We start from the raw sequence: 19,616 nt of genomic DNA, 5'->3' as shown, positions 1-19,616 counted from the left end.
ATCCGTTTGCAGAAGGACAAATTGTGTGCATTCGTAGCGCAATTAGAGGTGCGGTATGGATCCGAAGCAAATCAACAACAGACACACACAGCGAAGCACACAAAAACATGCATCCAAAGAAGCTTTGGTCGTGGTGGACCAGGCTTCCAGAGACAGAGCAGACAGCGGGAGAACTAAACACAGGCACACAGACACACAGAGACCCCCCCCCCCACACACACACACACACACACCTTATACCTCCAGGAGAAGGTCATCAGTGCTGTCAATCAATGTGTGAGTTTTGCAACCGCAGCTCACACACACAGCGTTAACATACAGATCACACACATACCCCTCCCCAACTCAACTCGTCAGCCTGATAAAGTCTGTCATCTATCAACCATCAAATCCCCCCTCCATCTTCCCTCCCTCACACACACACACACACACACACACACACACACACACACACACACACACACACACACACACACACACACACACACACACACACACACACACACACACACACACACACACACACACACACACACATCCTAGCGTACAGATTGATTTTCTTTTATTCGGCTCTGATCTCTCCTCCTTCTCCCTCTCTCCTTTCTCTCCAAGGTCAAACCGCTTCTCACCGGTCCAGTCTCGTGTTGCCCGTGAGTTCCTGGCTCCTTCTCTGTCTCTGTCTCTGCACCCTGGGAGAGTGCATCAACATGTTCATCTAACGGGGGGAGTCTCCTCTCCACGCCCACCGCCCACAGGCCGCTCAAGCCTTGAGACGACTCCTCCTGTGAAACTCGGTGGTTTATGAAATGTTCCTTTTGTGAGGTCAAGGTCACTGCGCCCGTGCAGGTTTCAGTGTCACTGTGCTCATCTTCATTGTACAGAGCTCTGTTTCCATCTCACTCTCTCTCGCTCGCTCGCTCTGGGTCTTTCTCTCGGATATCTCTTCATTCTACATTTTTTTATTTCCTCTCCTTTTTCCTCTCTAATAAACTGCCTCTCTTAATAAACTGCCTATTTGTTCTGTTGTCCTATACTATACTCTGGTTCTTTCTCACAGAGATATTGTCATTTTAAAATTGTATATTTCCTCTCTAATAAACCTAAGCCTATTTGTACTGTTGTTCTATACTTTCTCTCTCTCACACGAACACACTCCCACTTTTTCTCTAACCCTCATCCTCATTAGTATTCAGGAATAATTTGGTAACGACACCTTGCATCAACCTACGTTGTATATTTAAGTATATCTAAGTCTGTCTTCATTTCATCTCTGTCATGCCACGTTTTTCTTCTCATCTGTCGCCCTCCCTCCCTGTCACTTCCCACTCCCAATCCTTCTCCTACTCCTTCTCCTCTCTTCTTCTTCTAAAGACCCTTTGCAAGGAACCTCTATCTCCAAGGCCATCTCTCTCTCTCTCTCCCTCTCTCTCTCTCTCCAAGGTCATTATGGCCAGGTAAAGTTCATCATCAAGCCTTTCTAATTAGCTTCCACCAGTTCCCATGGTGATGGCCATCTTGTTGCCCGGCGGGACCGACGACTCCAGCTCTGATAAGATCCTAATGAAAGTTTTCGGTGCACGACGAGCTTGCACGCACACACACACACACACACACACACACACACACACACACACACACACACACACACACACACACACACACACACACACACACACACACACACACACACACACACACACACACAAATACACGCATACACAGACATAGACACAAGCACAGCAACACATGAACAGACACAAACGGACATACACACACAAACGCAAAGACATACACACACAAACACACACACATTCACACAAACACTCACACAGACACACAGATGAAAAATCACACACACACACACACAAATGCACAGACACAGACACACACAAACAACCGTATGGACATAGACACACACACACACACACACACACACAAACACATACACAAATAGACACACGCACACACACACACACCACCACCCGCACGTGATGACGTACGCACATGGATTCCTTGACATAAATGGGACATGTCGACTGAATGTTTTGTCTTTTGTTCGGGTCTGTCAGTTTCCGTTTGCAAAACTCGGCGGGGGTTATGTTTCCTTGATGATCGTTCTCTCAGCAAAGTGCTCTTAAACATTCATTGTATATGAATATATATATATATATATTTCTGTGTATGTCCTTGGCTGTTCCATTCCTCATGCTGATCCATCAACTCCTGGAAGCAGTACAACCTACATACATACCGGGTTACAAATACATAAGGGGCTTCAGAACACAAATGTGTTTTCTCTCTTTCTGTTCTTTCTAGTCGTTTGGTTTAAGGCCATCATAAGATGGATCCCCGCGGGCGTTCCCCCTTCACGGCGTGCCGGATTACCGCTATCAGCTGTCCATAAAGTCAGAAAGCCTTTGGCTTCTTCGCTGCTCTCTCCGAATAGGACGCATTAAGGGAGAGAAAGGCTAAACGTTGAGCAGCTTGTGTTCATTCTGCACGAGGATTTCACTTAGAGGATAAGTTGTGTTGGCTTTGCACGCTTCATGATACCGTTTATGTAGTGAGGTCACTTGCCGTTAACTGTTATGTTTTCCTTGTTGGATTTGGGAAAAAAAGGCGTGGTGCGGGTTAAGTGCGAGTGGTGCGCATTCCCTGAGTATTTGCCTTTGTTTCCGTGTGGCCACTCCTTACCCAGGTATTCAAAATAGTAAGAAGAACAGAGATAAGTACGCCGTTTGTCCAGGGAAACCTTTTATAAAGCGATCTCTGGGAAAAGCTATTAGTCATATGATAACCTTCCTGGAAAAAATCCACAAAAGGAATAAAAGGTGAAGTTTGACCGAGCTTAAGAGGAGAAAGATGATGTACGTCAGACCCTTTCAAGGCTTCACTGGTGGGGGAAAGAGAGAGAGAGAGAGAGAGAGAGAGAGAGAGAGAGAGAGAGAGAGAGAGAGAGAGAGAGAGAGAGAGAGAGAGAGAGAGAGAGAGAGAGCGCAATCACAATAACTTTGCAAAGGACAAATGGGTGAAAGAGAAGGACAATAGTACGTGATAGAGATTGAGTCAATCGTGGAGGAAGGGCTTTTGTGAATAAAGTGGAGAGGACAAATAAATAGATGTTTAATTCAAGATTCTTTGCAAGATATAGCGAGAGAGTTGGACGTTATTATGACAAACACAGAGAGAGAATATGACCAAGGGAAAAAGAGCCAACGTAGGAGGACATGGTCAAGGTCTGCCTCTGAAAACACCTCTCGACAATGTAATTTAAAGGGTAAAAGCTGAGGAAAATGTATTGGCACGAGTAGGACTAAATAGACGTGCACGAGCGTGTGTGTGTGTGTGTCTCTGTGTTGTGTGTTTGATCGTGAGAGAGAGAGAGAGAGAGAGAGGAGAGAGAGGAGAGAGAGGAGAGAGAGGAGAGAGAGAGAGCGAGAGAGAGACAGAGAGACAGAGAGACAGAGAGACAGAGAGACAGACAGAGAGACAGAGAGACAGACAGAGGGACAGAGAGACAGACACGACTAACTGGCCGACCAATGCTTCATTTGATCCTGACCGCCATTTATGCAAAGGATAACTAATGATAACTAAGGATAAATCCATTACCTGTCATTAATCTCTCTCTCTCTCTCTCTCTCTCTCTCTCTCTCTGCTAGTGCCTCTAGCGATACATACAGACACCGATCTTAAGGGGCTCATTCTTTTAGTGTGTTTCATTTAGTGTTATCCACGATGTGGACCTCAACACAATGATAAGGAAGGTAATTTAAATTGGAAAATACACAACAAAAACCACACTCACTCGTACCTAGTCATCCTCGCACGCACGCACACACACACCCACACACAGACACACACACACACAATTCAAATAGCCAAACATAGACCGCATGTGACAAAGGTACCCACATCTTGTCTGTGACAGATAAGAAAAGGCTAGAATCCGTGGTCCCTTTTGTGCATTCTGTGCATTCTGTTTCCTCCTGTTGCAAACACACTAACACAGCCTGTATCCTGGGTCTCATTCATTGATTAGAACAGGAAACCCAAACACTGATAGCAATTCCTGAATTAAAGGAAACAAGTGCTGGATTTAATACAAAAAATCGTCTGAAATCAAAGTTTCAATTAACACTCTCACTTTCTTTCCTGGGCATTTCTGTCCTGGATATTTTTTTCAATTGTGCAGGGGTTTATATAAGTTGGAATTCCTTTGATAGTTAAAAAGGAACACACACACACACACACACACACACACACACACACACACACACACACACACACACACACACACACACACACACACACACACACACACAGTGACCTTAGCACTCTGTGTCAGGGGGTAGCCAATCATTTCTGGAAAGTTACTGCGATCACAAGGGCAAGGTCAAAACAGCTAAAAATGGCCTTGTGCCTCACCCACACACACGCACACACACACACACACACACACGCACGCACAAGCACATACAGAACCATAACATCATAGTTCTGTTCACACCAAAGCTAGGGAAGAATGGGTTAAGAACACAAGAACATTGGCATCAGGCACTTTCTAGAGCAACAATAGCATGCATGCACAGTGAGAACTAAAATAACGAAGCTACATGAGGTCCCTAGAATCATGCACACGTGGCTCCAAAAAGAAAAAAAGTTTTCTCTTCGCCCCCAAAAGCGCTTATACTCGATGAACAAAGGCAGGAAATGAACACAAAGCGTCCTGAAAGAAGCAGGTAGTGTCATCTCTGGAAACAGGAATAAAAGGAGGAATGAGCAAAGTGAGAAGATTGATGTGAAGCAGAGGAGGAGAGAGAGAGAGAGAGAGAGAGAGAGAGAGAGAGAGAGAGAGAGAGAGAGAGAGAGGAAAATAACGTTAACTCGTTAAAACGTTAGCCCCGTTAGCGAGACGTGGGATGAATGAAAACAAGTTCAAAGTGTGACACATTGAGGATGAATAGAAATATTTAGTAATTTAAAAATCTGCAGTCAATAATAAGCCTCGGAGACAACATGTGTTAGATGCGTAATCCATATTCGGCCCTCGGGCTCTTCACCGAATTACTGGATTTCGCCAAATTAAAAGCGTGCAGTATCAGACGTCCAAATTAGAATCAAGCGCAACAGGGTCTCCTATAAAATGGAGGGAAAACCCTTTCCAACATGGATCCTATCGATCGGCAGCAACTGAAAATGCAATTTTTATTCATTCATACATTTTCGTGTTTTTATTCCCCCACTTTTTTCTTGTTTTCAGACAGTTCCGACTTCCAAAGCCAAATTATGCGTCAAATAGCCGCCGAAGTTACAGCGTGGGTTTCTACACCGTTTTTAGCGTTAAGTCCACCAAAAGTCCGAAAGTCCTGAAAGTCACCTCATTTGGCGACTTTTGTTACAATGACCTAAGTAGTCTTTAGGTGATCTGTAGATTATCATAATAATGTGGAAATGCTGTTTCCTCTATGAAAACCACCAAAAGTTAGAGTCCATCATGATTCAGTCCATCAGAAATGTATCGGAGGATATGGGGGAAAGCCGAAGTGGGCAAACCTGATTTGTTTTGAGGGATCAGGCTAGCCAACCGGAATGTCTTTTGTGCACTACGCAGGTGACGTAGAGACCCACTGTGTACGCTGGCTATTCATAACAGAAGTATAATTTGGAGTATAACTTCAAGCTACACTCCAGCCAGGTTTTGCGTCGCTACTCACACTTGTGTCCGTTTGCTAATGAACAGGACGCAGGGAAATTAGCCTGGGAGCCACCCCCCGCCCCCCACTACCATACCCCTCCACGCTGGGCGTTAATACAACATGCAGGGTCCTGATCCAGAAAGCCAGTTATGCTCATCGGTCTAGATAGCAACACACAGTCGGAGATCGGAGATGAATTGCGTTAGCCCAAGTCCGAAGAATTTTGTATTAAACGCATTTTAGAGATGTGGATTTACTCAAAACTCTTGTTGGTTCAAATGAGAATAGTGTGACGTGAAAGGTGTCATCGTCGAACCACGAATAGCGAACTGAACAGCTGGTCACGTGGTCGTCATGAGGATGTATAATGTTTGCATGATGTGATTGGTGCTACTTATTTTGGTAAACAACGAAGGAATGGAGGAAAGGGACGTTAAGTAGAAGTTAGGAAAATTCCTAAAACTTTTTACAAAGAGTGTTGTGTTTGGACATTCAAAGAGGTATTTCTTTCTGATCCTGTGAAATTATTTGTTGATATATTCGGGGAAGTAAGAATGTGAAAGAAGGCCAACTTTAAAATCTTTGGAACAAAACTAATCTGCAACCGGGTCTATGAATATTAAGTATAAAGGTGTATAAATATGTCATGGTCCTGGATTGTCGCCAATCTTTGTTTCTGGAACGAAAAATGCTGGATTTCAATTCATTTTGGAGTTTCATGAATCAGGCTTTCTGGAACAGGCCCCTGTTTGCATGTTATTGTTTGTGCGTTTATTTAGTTTGATTTGTTTGTTCAACCTGGTAGGGCTGAAGCCTCAGCTCTTCTGTTGGAGCTGGAAGAGACTGGGGAGAAAGGGAAAGAGGAGGAGAAAGAAGGAGATAACAATGGACGGATGAGAACAGGGTGGGATGGAACCCGGGACTGAGGTGTGTGTGCGTAAGCGTATGTGTATGTATGTTTGTGTGTGTGCATGTGCGTGTGTGTGTGTCCGTTTGTTGATGTCATTCCTAACTCCCATAAAAGATTGTTCAACAAAAGACACAGAAATACACAAACATAATAAACAATGAACGCACACACAAAAACAGGACAATTGACTATGGGGAGGGGGCAGATGAAGTCTGAAATTATCCTCCCTTTAGATATTTGATCAGAATACGACTTTCTACATGTACCTGATAACTTCATCTGTAAAACACTCCATAAGATACCCCTGTGATCTGCATCCACGATAAACTCTTACCCTCGTCTCATTCGGCCGATGCTCTCTTCAAAATAAAAGCGCGGCCCCCTACTCCGCCGCCTACGGAGAGACTCACCGTTGAAGCTGACGGCCCGTATGTGGCTGAGCAGCTCCTTGCCGTCGATGTTGTCGGCCATGTCCTGGCAGAAGCCGGGGTTTCCGTGGCAACGCTGGCGGTGCATGCGGTGCAGGGCGTGAGCCATGGCGTACACAGCGTCCATGACGAACTGCACCTTGCCCTCCTGCTCGTAGCTGGAGTCCCGGCCCACCTTCTCTAGGCCTGGGGGGGGGGGGGGGGGGAGAGGACAGGTTAGGGTGTGGTCACCCATGGTCTGGTTTGGAGCAATGAGGTTATGTTAGGTTATATGTCTTTAATCAAATACTGTGATACGTGTCTCAATTTCGTCTGTTTTCAGCCATCCCATCACCTCCCAATGTATTTACTCCTTCCCTTGTGAAAAAGTATGCAGGTTTAATGTTAACCTTTAATTATGCAAGTGTGTGTGCGTGTGTATGTGTTGTGTGTTGTGTATGATGTTTTTGCTTGTTTGTTTGTTTCGTTTTTTGGTGTTATTGCGAAATATGTTCTTAATATGTTGTTATTGTTCTTTATATTGTTAAGGACCCCCTTGAAACCGAGATGGGTTAAACTCAAGGGGTTATTCCTAATAACGAAATTATTAGTCACAATTATTAGTCACAACAACCTAATAGTCACAATGTTAATCCAACCTTGTCGGGTCCACTATGTTCAAATTTCTTTATTAGGAATAACCCATTAGGAGTGAGTTGAACCCATCTCGGTTTCAAGGAGTTATTCCTAATAACGAAATTTGAACATAGTGGACCAGACAAGGTTGGATTAACATTGTGACTTTTAGGTTGTTTTAGGTGATAACACATTAGGATATATTGATTAAATGAAATGAGATAAAATTATAGTGGACCAGATCAGGTTGGATAAAATAAAAAAACAGATTATTATATTATGTAAAATGGGATGACGTTACATAATGACGCATTAGGTTTTAATAGATGACAACAGATTAGGATATATTCGATTAGATGAGATTTGATTACAGCAAATAAGGTTTGATTTGATTATAAAATATTAGGTTGCATTATATTATATTGCAATAGATTAGGATATATTTGGTGATAGCATATGATTTGATTTGATAGTCCGGATTAGGTTTGTCGTGTGTACATATTTGCAATGGTCAATAATATCTATTTATTAATGATTATTAACTTTCAACTTTTAACTTCTTAGTTCCAATATACTTGTTTGCATCGTTGGTGAGTTGTTTTTACTTTTAGGAAAGTGGGAGAGGAAGGGGGGAGGGAGGGAGGGAGGGAGGGAGGGAGGGAGGGAGGGAGGGAGGGAGGAAGAGGAAGAGGGAGGGAGGCAGAGGGAGGGAGGGAGGGAGGAAGAGGGAGTGAGGCAGAGGGAGGGAGGGAGGGAGGGAGGGAGGGAGGAAGAGGGAGTGAGGCAGAGGGAGGGAGGGAGGGAGGGAGGGAGGGAGGGAGGGAGAGGGAGTGAGGCAGAGGGAGGGAGGGAGGGAGGGAGGGAGGAAGAGGGAGGGAGGCAGAGGGAGGGAGGGAGGGAGGGAGGCAGAGGGAGGGAGGGAGGAAGAGGGAGGGAGGGAGGGAGGGAGGGAGGGAGAGGGAGTGAGGCAGAGGGAGGCAGAGGGAGTGAGGCAGAGGGAGTTGACATATGGAAATAAAGGCGTGAATGTGATAATCACTTATTTAACAAAAGATCTTAAAATCATTTACGATACACCTCCCACCCCCCCCACCCCCCCTCACCACCAATATGTCCATTCAGACAGATTTATGTGGTTGTGCATAGCAGAGTGGTTGAGAGATAATTGATTCAGAGAGAGAGAGAGAGAGAGAGAGAGAGAGAGAGAGAGAGAGAGAGAGAGAGAGAGAGAGAGAGAGAGAGAGAGAGAGAGAGAGAGAGAGAGAGAGAGAGAGAGAGTGAGCGTGAGCGAGAGAGAGAGAGAGAGAGAGACAGAGAGAGAGACTAGATATAGGGGGAGTAAAGACCAGAGCATGGGGCTGATGCTAATGTAATTAGCGTTTGTGGCGTGCGCTCGGTAGATATAGTACGACGCCTCCTAGAGCATAATGCCACCGTTAATTGACTTTAAATTAGCTGCTGCCACCGCTGACATCGACACCCATCAGTGTCAAGGCAGGCTCCCCGGAACTTTATCACCATCCCAGGCTTGACAGGCCCACACTGGACGACACATGCCCCCAACCCCGGAGCCCCCAATGCTACGCTACGCTAAGTGAGCTCGCTCCGCACTGTTGGTCTGTTTGAAAAAAAAAAGTCAGTTAGAAAATGCAGTCGTTACCGCGGAACTCTTTCTCTGAAAGAAATTATTATAAAAAGAAACACTTTCGCTATTTCTCCTTGAAGCAAAGAAAAACATCAACTGGAATAAAAGTGGTCAAATAGGAGGACATGAGGGGAAGGACAAGTGAGGAATAAAATGACAACATTTAAAAAACAGAGCTTTGTGTATTATTTTCTTTGATTCACCCGCATTTTAGAAATATAATAAAGTGAGTTGTGAGGACGGCGGAGAGAAGCAGGGAATACAACAAGAACGCAAATAATAAAGCATGCAGTAAAAGTAATCAACAGCAACAGTGGTCAGTCGTCACTGTAGCAGCCAGTTAACCTTTTGAAAGGCCTCTATGTGTTCTGGCTAACACGAGTCACCCTGGGGCTAGGCTAGCTAGTGTTCATGCTTTTACCACTCATAATTGAGCCTGCATAACACTCCGTTATCACATGTTAAAGCCGTATCTATGTGCAGCCAACAACAAAGAGTTGACCGTGTCCTGACCTGTAAACATCCCCGTTGGGACACGTATTCTGTGGGGAAGAAATAAGGTTCACATGTAGTTCAGCTTTAGCGCTAGCACTCGTAGCTACGGGTTTGACGTTACGTACGGAAATCAAGAAGAAGGCAATTTCGTACAATCCAAGCCCCATGATGAGGTATAAGAACAAGTCGTTGCACGTCCAATCATAGGTTCAACTTTACTACTATTATAGTTGTACATTGATAGTTGATTGTTCCATTTACCCATTCACATGTGGAAATACAAAAGTGCTATGATAGAATATAATTTAATATAATTCCTGTTGTTGTCATTGCCCAGAAAAATGTGTATCTTACTGGAACATACATACTGTATAAGTCATTTAATATACGACAACCCCAATGATTTAATACTTTATATCTCAAACAGTTAGCTATGGGTGCCTAGCTGTTAGCAGTTATCAATATCAGTGAATGAAACAAGTGTGTATCGCTGACTGGAATAATCAGGTCCCGGGTCACATTTTACGATTTTAAAAACCTAATGACTTCCTCCTGCATCATAAAACCCAATCTTTCATAATGGACGAGTCCCTATTTCATGTCTTGTTCGCGTACCTGTCTGCCTCTCACTTCCCCCTTTATCACACCTCCCATCCCCAGTCACCCACCCTCTATCAGCTGGCTCTCAGCCTCTTTCACCCCTCATCTCCTATTTTTAATGTGTGTCTGGTTTTGTAGATGTCAGTGTGTGTGTATTCACAGGCGTGCATGCATACGTGTGTGTGTGTGTGTGTGTGTGTGTGTGTGTGTGTGTGTGTGTGTGTGTGTGTGTGTGTGTGTGTGTGTGTGTGTGTGTGTGTGTGTGTGTGTGTGTGTGTGTGTGTGTGATTGGGTGTGTGTGAACTTGTGTGTGTGCACGTGCGCTTCACTGCGTTTGTGTGTCTGTGGTTGAATTTTTTTGTTTGTGCGCTTGCATGTGTGTGGGTGTGCACTGGAAAAGGAGCACAGTCCTCAGACAATACATAGTGTTTCTGGGCCAAAAGGGGTGATAAACAGTGGCGGCATGGTGTAAGAGACAGTGTCATAGGGACAGCAGCTGCACACAATGCTAATTAGCCATCACACACACACACACACACATAATCACACACACACTAACACACTGGCTTGTTAGCAGGGAGGAAATTATAGGAGACAAGCGGGAGCTAAGGGGACCGCTGGAGGAAGAGGTTTACACATGGGGTCAACAAGGACCCAAAGTGAAACTGAAAGTGAAACTGAAACGTTGAAAGTGAGAGTGCAACGTTTGACCCTTCAACGGAAACGTGACTTGTGTTGCCTAATGTTACGGACTGGAACCGAATTTGCAGTATTGCTGATAAGCTAATTGCTAACGACGTGACTTGAATTTGATTGGTGTTTTTAAGTGCCGCCACTCCCCTAGTTATGTATGGGAGCAGGTGAAAGAAGAAAATGAGCTATCTGGGTACAATGCAGAATTCTAAGTTGAAATTCTTTGCCAATTTGGATTCACACAGATACAGAGACCCATGCTGATCACTTAATAGAAGCCAAAGGAAGTCATTTGTTAAAGTTGCTCAGCTTCGGCTAAAAACATCAAACATCAAAGTAAGAAGAATAGACTAAAACCAACCTGCAATATAAACCAAAAATAACATAACATAAACATAAAAAGTAAAAGTAGTAGATAAAACATGCATCTTACCAACGACATAATGCTATAAAATATGCCTGCATATAAAATTAAAATGAAGCGAAGTAAAGTATGCGAGTCTAAAGTAAAGTGAACTGTCTCAGGTATATTTCAGGCCTGTTTTATATAGGGTCTTCTGGGACACACACACACACACACACACACACACACACACACACACACATGCACACTTTTTACTTCGATTTATTCTGTGCTTTTGTGCAGACCCTTACTTTTTCCGAAAATCATGTCCAGCAGCGTGATTGACTCTGTGCTTTTATCATGCTGTGCGAAGATGTTGGGAGACAACACAGAGCCTGGCGGTTCAACTGCGACTCCTCCACATGGGGTCACGTACTTGCTATATTATATATGTATAGACGCTGTGGTGCTCCGCTTTATGCTGAGAGCATACGATAGAGAAACAAGGAGCCTCCGATATACCATCTACATAAGGGCTTGTGCAGCAGAATGCATCATGGGATGTTTTGTTGTTGAGACGCTGCCATGTTGAGGGGACTCAAGAGAGTTGCAGTACTGCAAAACCCTAAATCAAATTCTTATAGACATAAATATACTATTACCGAAGCTATTGAAAACTTTGTTTTGTCACACATGAGAAACGCCGTGGCAGTTTCAAACACAACAATGTCCTCCATCGAATCATCTCAAGGTTTGTTGCTGAACAATAAAAAAACACTTTTGCCAACACAATAACATTCCGATGTCCTATGCTTCCTAAATGGAGGGTTGAATGTTGCGATGTGATTTAAAAAACACACAAACCTTATTGTACTCTCTTAAGGCAGACTCCAAATGCTGGACAGGTCAGAGACAACCCAGTATACTAGGGCCTGGGGTGGATTCCATCCCACATGTAGTTAGAAATCATTTCAGACGTACACAGTGACTACAGTGTTAGTCTGTGTGCGCGCATGCGTCTGGTGTGTGTGTGTGCGTGTGCACTTCCTACACAATCCAATCAATAACGAGGGTCTTGCACTCTTGTGCACTTGTTCAGCGGTTCCTCCCGTTCCCTTTGCAAACAAAGCAATCCTAAGGTCCACTCTGACAGGGGACTACAACTCGGGTTCTGCAGTCAAAGAAGCCAGCGCATGTCAGGGTTCAGTCGCTGCATTCCCGGGAGCGCTGTTGACATGATGCATCGTTAATCAAGATATTGCAAGAAAACGCAATCCCCCACCTTCAGACGTGTGAATGACTGTTACCACTGCCGCCACGTGATGGCTGTTTGGGAGCCTACGGGGCCACTCTTACCCTGACTTGCATCAGCACCCGTAACCGCTGGTAATTGCTCGTGCGAAAGCGTGTTTTGGGTGTTGGTGTGTCTCTGTGCTTCGGGTCTGTGTATCGTTTCTTGTTTTGGAGGCGTGTGTGTGTAGTTGTGTGTTGAGTTGTGTGTTTGTGTGCGTGCGAGCGTGCGTTGGTGCATGGGGGTGTGTGTGTGTGTGTGTGTGTGTGTGTGTGTGTGTGTGTGTGTGTGTGTGTGTTCGGATATGTGTGTGTGTGTGTGTGTGTGTGTGTGTGTGTGTGTGTGTGTGTGTGTGTGTGTGTGTGCGCTTGTGTGTGTGTGTGTGTGTGTGTGTGTGTGTGTGTGTGTGTGTGTGTGTGTGTGTGTGTGTGTGTGTGTGTGTGTGTGTGTGTGTGCATGCATGGGTGTGTTCAGATATGCGTGTGTGCGTTTGGGGGTGTTTGGATATGTGTGTGTGTGTATGTGTCTGTGTGTGTGCGTTTGGTATGGGGTTGTTTTGATATGTGTTCTGTATCTTTGTGTGCTATTTGAGCCACAATAAAGGAACAGCCATTCATTAATTAGGCCTTTAAGTGTATTTCTGTCTCAACACATGAATCTGAGTGGCTGCCGTTCAGACACAATTGGTTTGTCCCTAAATCAGAAACACAACTTGATGCCCTTTTAGCCATCAGCGAAAATGACACAACACAATTCACATTTGGACACATTTGATTACCATTCTGCTGCAGTGCGCACATGTGTGTGTGTATGTGTGTGCGTTCATGTGTGTGTGTGCGCCCTAGTGTGTGAGTGCTGTGTGGCGTATCAGGAGAGAGAAGGAGAAATGCTTTTTTAATGAACTGCTAACTAGAAAAGCGGTGCACTCACACAACATCAGAGCAGCCAGCGATAATTTGACAGTTCACCTGGGACTGGAAGAGAGGGAGAGCAGGAGAGAGACGCAAAGTTTAAAGGGATCATCAAGAGAGTAGGAGAGAGAGAGAGAGAGAGAGAGAGAGAGAGAGAGAGAGAGAGAGAGAGAGAGAGAGAGAGAGAGAGAGAGAGAGAGAGAGAGAGAAACAGAGACATAGAGAGAGAGGGAGAGAGGCCGAGAGAGGGAGGCAGATAGAGATAGAGTGAGAAAGAGTGAGAGAGAGAAAGAGAAAGACTGATAGATGGAGAGCCAGGGAGAGAGGGAGACTGATGTGATGCAAGACAAGGAGAACCAGGAAGAGACAAAGTGAACAGATTGGGTTTGTGTCAAAATGTGCATCCTGTCCGTCTCTCGAGACACACCCACACATACAAACATACTCTCACAAAACCGCACAAACACACATACACATGCTCCGCTTCATTTTCCAGTCGGCCGTTGCAAATTCAATTCTCCCACGCCTCTCCCGTCTGTTAGATTCCGGAAACCAAAAACAAACTCAGAGGTACGGGGAAACGATTCCGCGTAAACACACGTGACATCCAAAACGAAAAAGAAACGTTGAAATGCCCCCGTAAGACAAAAAAACACAGCAGATTCAAGTCGTTTCTGCAAAGAGCCCACTAATGTAAACATCTGACTCCAGGTCATTCCCTCCCCTCTCCTTTCCGGGGGTTGATAATGGTAGCGTACTGATTGGGTGCACAGCCTCGAAACCCGAGGACAGCACCGTGACCAGACTCTTAATGTAAGTATCTGTCGCTGTTAGCGATTATGGATGGAAATCTGCTTGATACACAATAAAGACTTGTAGAATGTTTAAGTAGAAGACGTTTAGTTTATTTACTTGCCCTTATTTATTTTCTGGCAACAATTTATTTTTCTATTGGATCTCATCCACATTTGAGGATCTTGGCCATTAAGAGGTTAATTGGGGAAAATATATATTCTATTGCTTGCACTCTCAAACTAAACGTTTGGTCCCAGGAGCGGAATTTTTTTTTGCTGTGTCAGCAGTATGTGCCAAGCCGGGTTTAGCTACAAGCTAATAGCACTGAGACCAATATAATCACCGTAGCCTCTGGAGCTTAGCCCACTTTATAGAAGGGGATAAATTTGCTAGCAGACAACTGGACTAGGGTGAACAACAGCAACACAAACAGCAGACGCACTGTTTCGAAGCTAATGCTAGCATGACCAGTGGATAGCTAAGTGGCCTGATGGCTGTCACTGGGGAGTTAGCGTAGCCGCTGCTACAAGGAGGATGATTGATATTAGCATGGGTGACAGATGGGCTAATAGCTTGGACAAGCTCCTCAATTAAAGATCACTCAGACACGCAAATTAAATTTGAGGCTTTTCAGCATTCACAGAACCTTGTCGAAAGAAGAAAACACAAAAATACTAAATTTCCTAGAATGTTTTTTCTCATCTTTTGGTTTTCCTGGAAATTAATAGTAATTTCTCGACTGAATCCAAGAGGCAAATTAGATGCATTGACATCGTTAAGAATGTGGAAACTAAAGTACGTGCATAGCATCACACAGACACACACACACACACTCGCACACGCACGCATACACATACACATATGCACGCACAAGCACGTATACACATAAACCCACATGCCTCCATCGACCATGTTGGAGGCTGCTTGTAAGGGAGCCGGTGTTGTAACTTAGCAGGACAGGAATCAATAATCAATATGGGGGAATCGAAAAATCCTGATCGGGCCTCTGATTCTAGTCTGTGAGACACCGTGAGAGCTCGAGGGAGCTGGAAATCATGTTGGTGTCTGTCTGTCTGGCTGTCTGTCTGGGACAATATTTTAACACTAGTTTCAGTCTCTGTGTCATTTGTTCTTGTGTAATTATGTCACGTGTGTGTGTGCATCTGTGTGCGTGCGTGCGTGCGTGCGTGTGTGCGCGTATGTGTGCGTAGCGGTGTTTACCAATCATCATTTAGTCATTGAGGAGACGTTTTCATCTAAATGTAGTAATGAGTATGCAAGTGTATAATGAGTTATCAACACACAGCCGTAACGAGCAGGTAGGGGGTTGGAAACCGACTCAAAGGTGCATGGAAGTTGGGATCAAACGCGACTGGATATCGAAACCAAGTAGCTTATGGCTGGGAGACAGGCGTCCTGATCCCCTGCCTCACTATCCTGCAGCGCAGCTCTCTGTCCACTCAATGCTTTGAGGACGCATGCGTGTCCATGAATACACACCCTTCAAGCACAATATTGATCATCAGAGAAGACTTTATTAATCCCAGAGTAGAAACAATACGGCAATGATAAATAATGTGCAATTATTGAGTGCATGTATCAATAATCGATATCTAAGGAGTGTTTCCATTTATGAAAAGGGAGCCATCTCAAGGTGTACATTCCTGAAAAAAAGAATTTGACACGTCTTGCACAGACTTTATAATAACAACTTTGTGGTTGAGTTGCTCCAAGGGTTTGAGTTAGTCGAGGGCTTGGCCGATGAACTTTAGTTAATTCAGGCCAGCGTAGACATGGGTACATATTAGTCGACCAAAATCTTCAGTATTGTCAGACTATTGTGACACACTCTTGTGTCATTATGTCCAGAGAAAATTACACAATCAAATTTATTTATTTTAATTTTTAGACTTGAGATTGTAACCTAGCAACACGGCGACCTCAGGCGGCGCTGAGGCACCCAACGGTAGATGATTGCTTTCCTCCACCTCCTCCTCACGGCCTTCGCCGTCAAATCAGGTATGACACCATTGCACCATACGCACACCGTCCCCACAAGGCAGGACATGTCTGTGTGTGTGTGTGTATGTCAAACTTTTTATTGGTATATTTAAAAAAATATATATATTTCAAATAAATCGGTATATATGTTAGTGTTGGTGTTGGAGTGTTTTTGTGTGTGTGTGTGTGTGTGTGTGTGTGTGTGTGTGTGTGTGTGTGTGTGTGTGTGTGTGTGTGTGTGTGTGTGTGTGTGTGTGTGTGTGTGTGTGTGTGTGTGTGTGTGTGTGTATTTCCTTGCATGTGTGTGTGTGTGTGTGTGTGTGTGTGTGTGTGTGTGTGTGTGTGTGTGTGTGTGTGTGTGTGTGTGTGTGTTCAGCTTAGTGTGCAAGTGTGTGCTTTGCGTGCATCTGTTTGTTCAGCTTAGTGTGTTTGTGTTTGTGTGCGTGCTTGCGTGCACATTGCTCATGCATATGTGTGTGCGTGTGTGTGCATTGCTACATGCCAGTGTGTGGCGGTGTGCGACTATGTCAGCACAACCACGAGGGTCACATGACAGGACAACAGTGAGCAAGCAGTGCATCCAAGGATCAGGCTCAAGATTGATTACTGTGTGTGTGTGTGTGTGTGTGTGTGTGTGTGTGTGTGTGTGTGTGTGTGTGTGTGTGTGTGTGTGTGTGTGTGTGTGTGTGTGTGTGTGTGTGTGTGTGTGTGTGTGTGTGTGTGTAAACAGTGACAGATGGCCCACTCAAGTCTCAGTTATGGCGCTGCCGGATGCAGTCACCAGTTCACTCCCACGTGTGATGGAAACAAAGAAGGCCAGTTCACACACAGACACACACACACGCACATACATACTCAGCAGAACACAACCACACACACACAAAAACACACACACACACACACACACACGCACACACACGCAATCAGAAACACTCAAACACACACGCACACACACATACACAAAAACACACACACAAACACATAAAAACACAGCAGAACGCACACACACACAGACACACAGGCACAAACACGCACACACTCACACACCTCTTTTATTAAATGTCTATGCTGCGGGTCTCATGTTCAGTGTCGTTTATTGCTCTCACTCCTCATACATTATTTTCAAACTCCATCGTTCTTCCCCTTTTACTCTCTCAGACACACACACTCCCTGCTCTACGACAGCGGCAAGACAGTGTTGACCCCCAGCGGGAGATTAAAAGTGTATTTGCGGAGAGACCGAACAGCGCGCCGAGTTGTGTCTCCTCGAAAAGGAGAAGCTCCTCAACAAGAGCAGCTCCTCCACAGCGCAGGTGGAGGGAGGTGTCCTCAGAGACCATCCTTCTACTGACACACTACCCCCCCCCCCGCCGCCTCCTTAGCCACGCGCGTGTCCTTCCACGCTATCATCGACACCCGCATTCTCTGGTCACCAGCACACCGGCGACACAGGCTTTGTTTATCGTTCTCCGTCTCTCGGCCTCCGTCTATCACCTTCTCTCCATCTCCTTTCCCTGCTGGTGTTGGACCTCTCTCTCCCTATTTCCCTCTCTCTCTCTCGGTTAGTTTAATTAGTTTGTAGTTTTATTAAGTATATTATTGTACTCACTTTTTGTTTTTGTTGTTGTTTTTCTGGGTCTATTTTCATGGCAATTAATAGGCTTCTTCATGTAAATAAAGTATTATTTATATCGCTCTTGCTCCCTATTAATGAAGGCCCTTTTTCCATCCCTGCGCTTATCAACCACTCATTACCCCTTTATCTCTCTTTCCAAATCTTTCTATTCCTCTCTTCTCTCTCTCTCTCGCTCCATCTTTCTCTCTCACTCCCTGTCTCTCGCTATCTTACTCCATCAGTCTCTGTCTTTAGTTGTACTTAGAAATGTAGGCTTTCCGTCCTTCCTTCACTGTCACTCTCTCCCTCTTTCTATTCATCTCTCTCTCTCTCTCTCTTCTTTTAATGCACCAATTAAACGGTGAGTAGCGAGAACCCGAAAGAGGAGGAAGAGAAGGAGGGCCCGACGAAGCCTGGGTGTCAATTAGTAGCCTTGGCAGATGGTGCATGGACCCTTCGCAAGGGCACGGGGAATTCTCTCTTCATTGCCCGCCTTGGCTTTTTCTTGCTAATATGCCTTTTTCCCTGTTGACTTCATTAGCAGCGTAACAGCTTAAATTGTATTTGTGTATGTGTGTGTGTGTGTGTGTGTGTTTTTACTGGCCAGGCGTGCGTGAGAAGTTTGCCGATGCGTGAAGCAAATTGGGATCTAATTAATATTTTGGAACTGCAGTGTCGCTTTACGCAGAGACTGCTGCAACGGTAGCATTTGTAGCCGATGCACACCATCAGCCTTGCGTGAAGAAACTTCCGGAAACAGAGGAGAAACAGGATTAATCCTGTTTGTCATTCTAAACTAAAACTGTAAACAGGAAGTGGATTGATATACAGTAGTGTAAGAGTTAATCGTAATAATTAATAGAAATGATGGAATGGTAACGTCGGCAAGTGTTCTTTACATTATTATGGTCAACTCACAATCGGTGCCGGTTTGTTTAAGCACTTGAATTGTGGAAGATTCAAATATTCTGCCATGAATGGGATTTTCACATAGTCATCTTTCTCACAGAAAGCGTTTATCATTCAGTGAATTTTGTCTATCTATAACCGTCTATAGTCAAATTACGAACGTTGTTAACACCAAGTGGTTTTCAAAGGTTTATTGACTTCAAGCCAAGGGTGCGTAGCATTTGATTCAAATCATGAATAATAAGAAACGAATAAAACATGAACTTTCAGAAATGAATGCCATATTTACAAACGCGCAACAAATTGACTGGTAAATGCCAGAAAAACAGGGTAAATAGTAAATACCCAAATTGAAATCCACAAAAGGCACTTGATCGTTTTAATTGTACAAATGGTTTGTGCAATTTAACAAATAAGTGTAATGTCCCTATGATTACCTTTTCATTACCTTCATTCGTCACCTTATCGAGTAGACAGTTTCAGCACTGGAACCCTTTGGACTCAAGTGACATGGGAGTGGGCGACTCAAACCTAAGTATCTAAATCCGTTCCACTGTATTGTGCCTTGACTAGTTCATAAGGAACCTAAATGTGACTATTATTGTATGAAGTGGTGTCTTTGACCAGACTGCTTTCAAAGTGTCACCCATTTGTAAATATGAGTTA

At 44.4% G+C, this 19,616-nt stretch overlaps 1 protein-coding gene across 6 annotated transcripts in view; it reads right to left on the bottom strand.

The window, feature by feature from the left end:
* grm8a (glutamate receptor, metabotropic 8a) overlaps nucleotides 1-19,616 on the bottom strand; it is a 234,735-nt gene that overhangs the window by 36,955 nt on the left and 178,164 nt on the right. For all 6 annotated transcript variants that reach the window (XM_030341944.1, XM_030341947.1, XM_030341949.1 and 3 more), the window contains one exon: nucleotides 7,020-7,223. In XM_030341944.1, the coding sequence (XP_030197804.1) occupies nucleotides 7,020-7,223 (204 nt within the window). The remainder of the gene's footprint in view (nucleotides 1-7,019; nucleotides 7,224-19,616) is intronic.

Source organism: Gadus morhua, chromosome 19 (assembly GCF_902167405.1).
Source record: "Gadus morhua chromosome 19, gadMor3.0, whole genome shotgun sequence".
Lineage (NCBI taxonomy): Eukaryota > Metazoa > Chordata > Actinopteri > Gadiformes > Gadidae > Gadus > Gadus morhua.
Note: the sequence above shows the minus strand (reverse complement) of the source record. Positions and strands in the feature narration are given on the sequence as shown.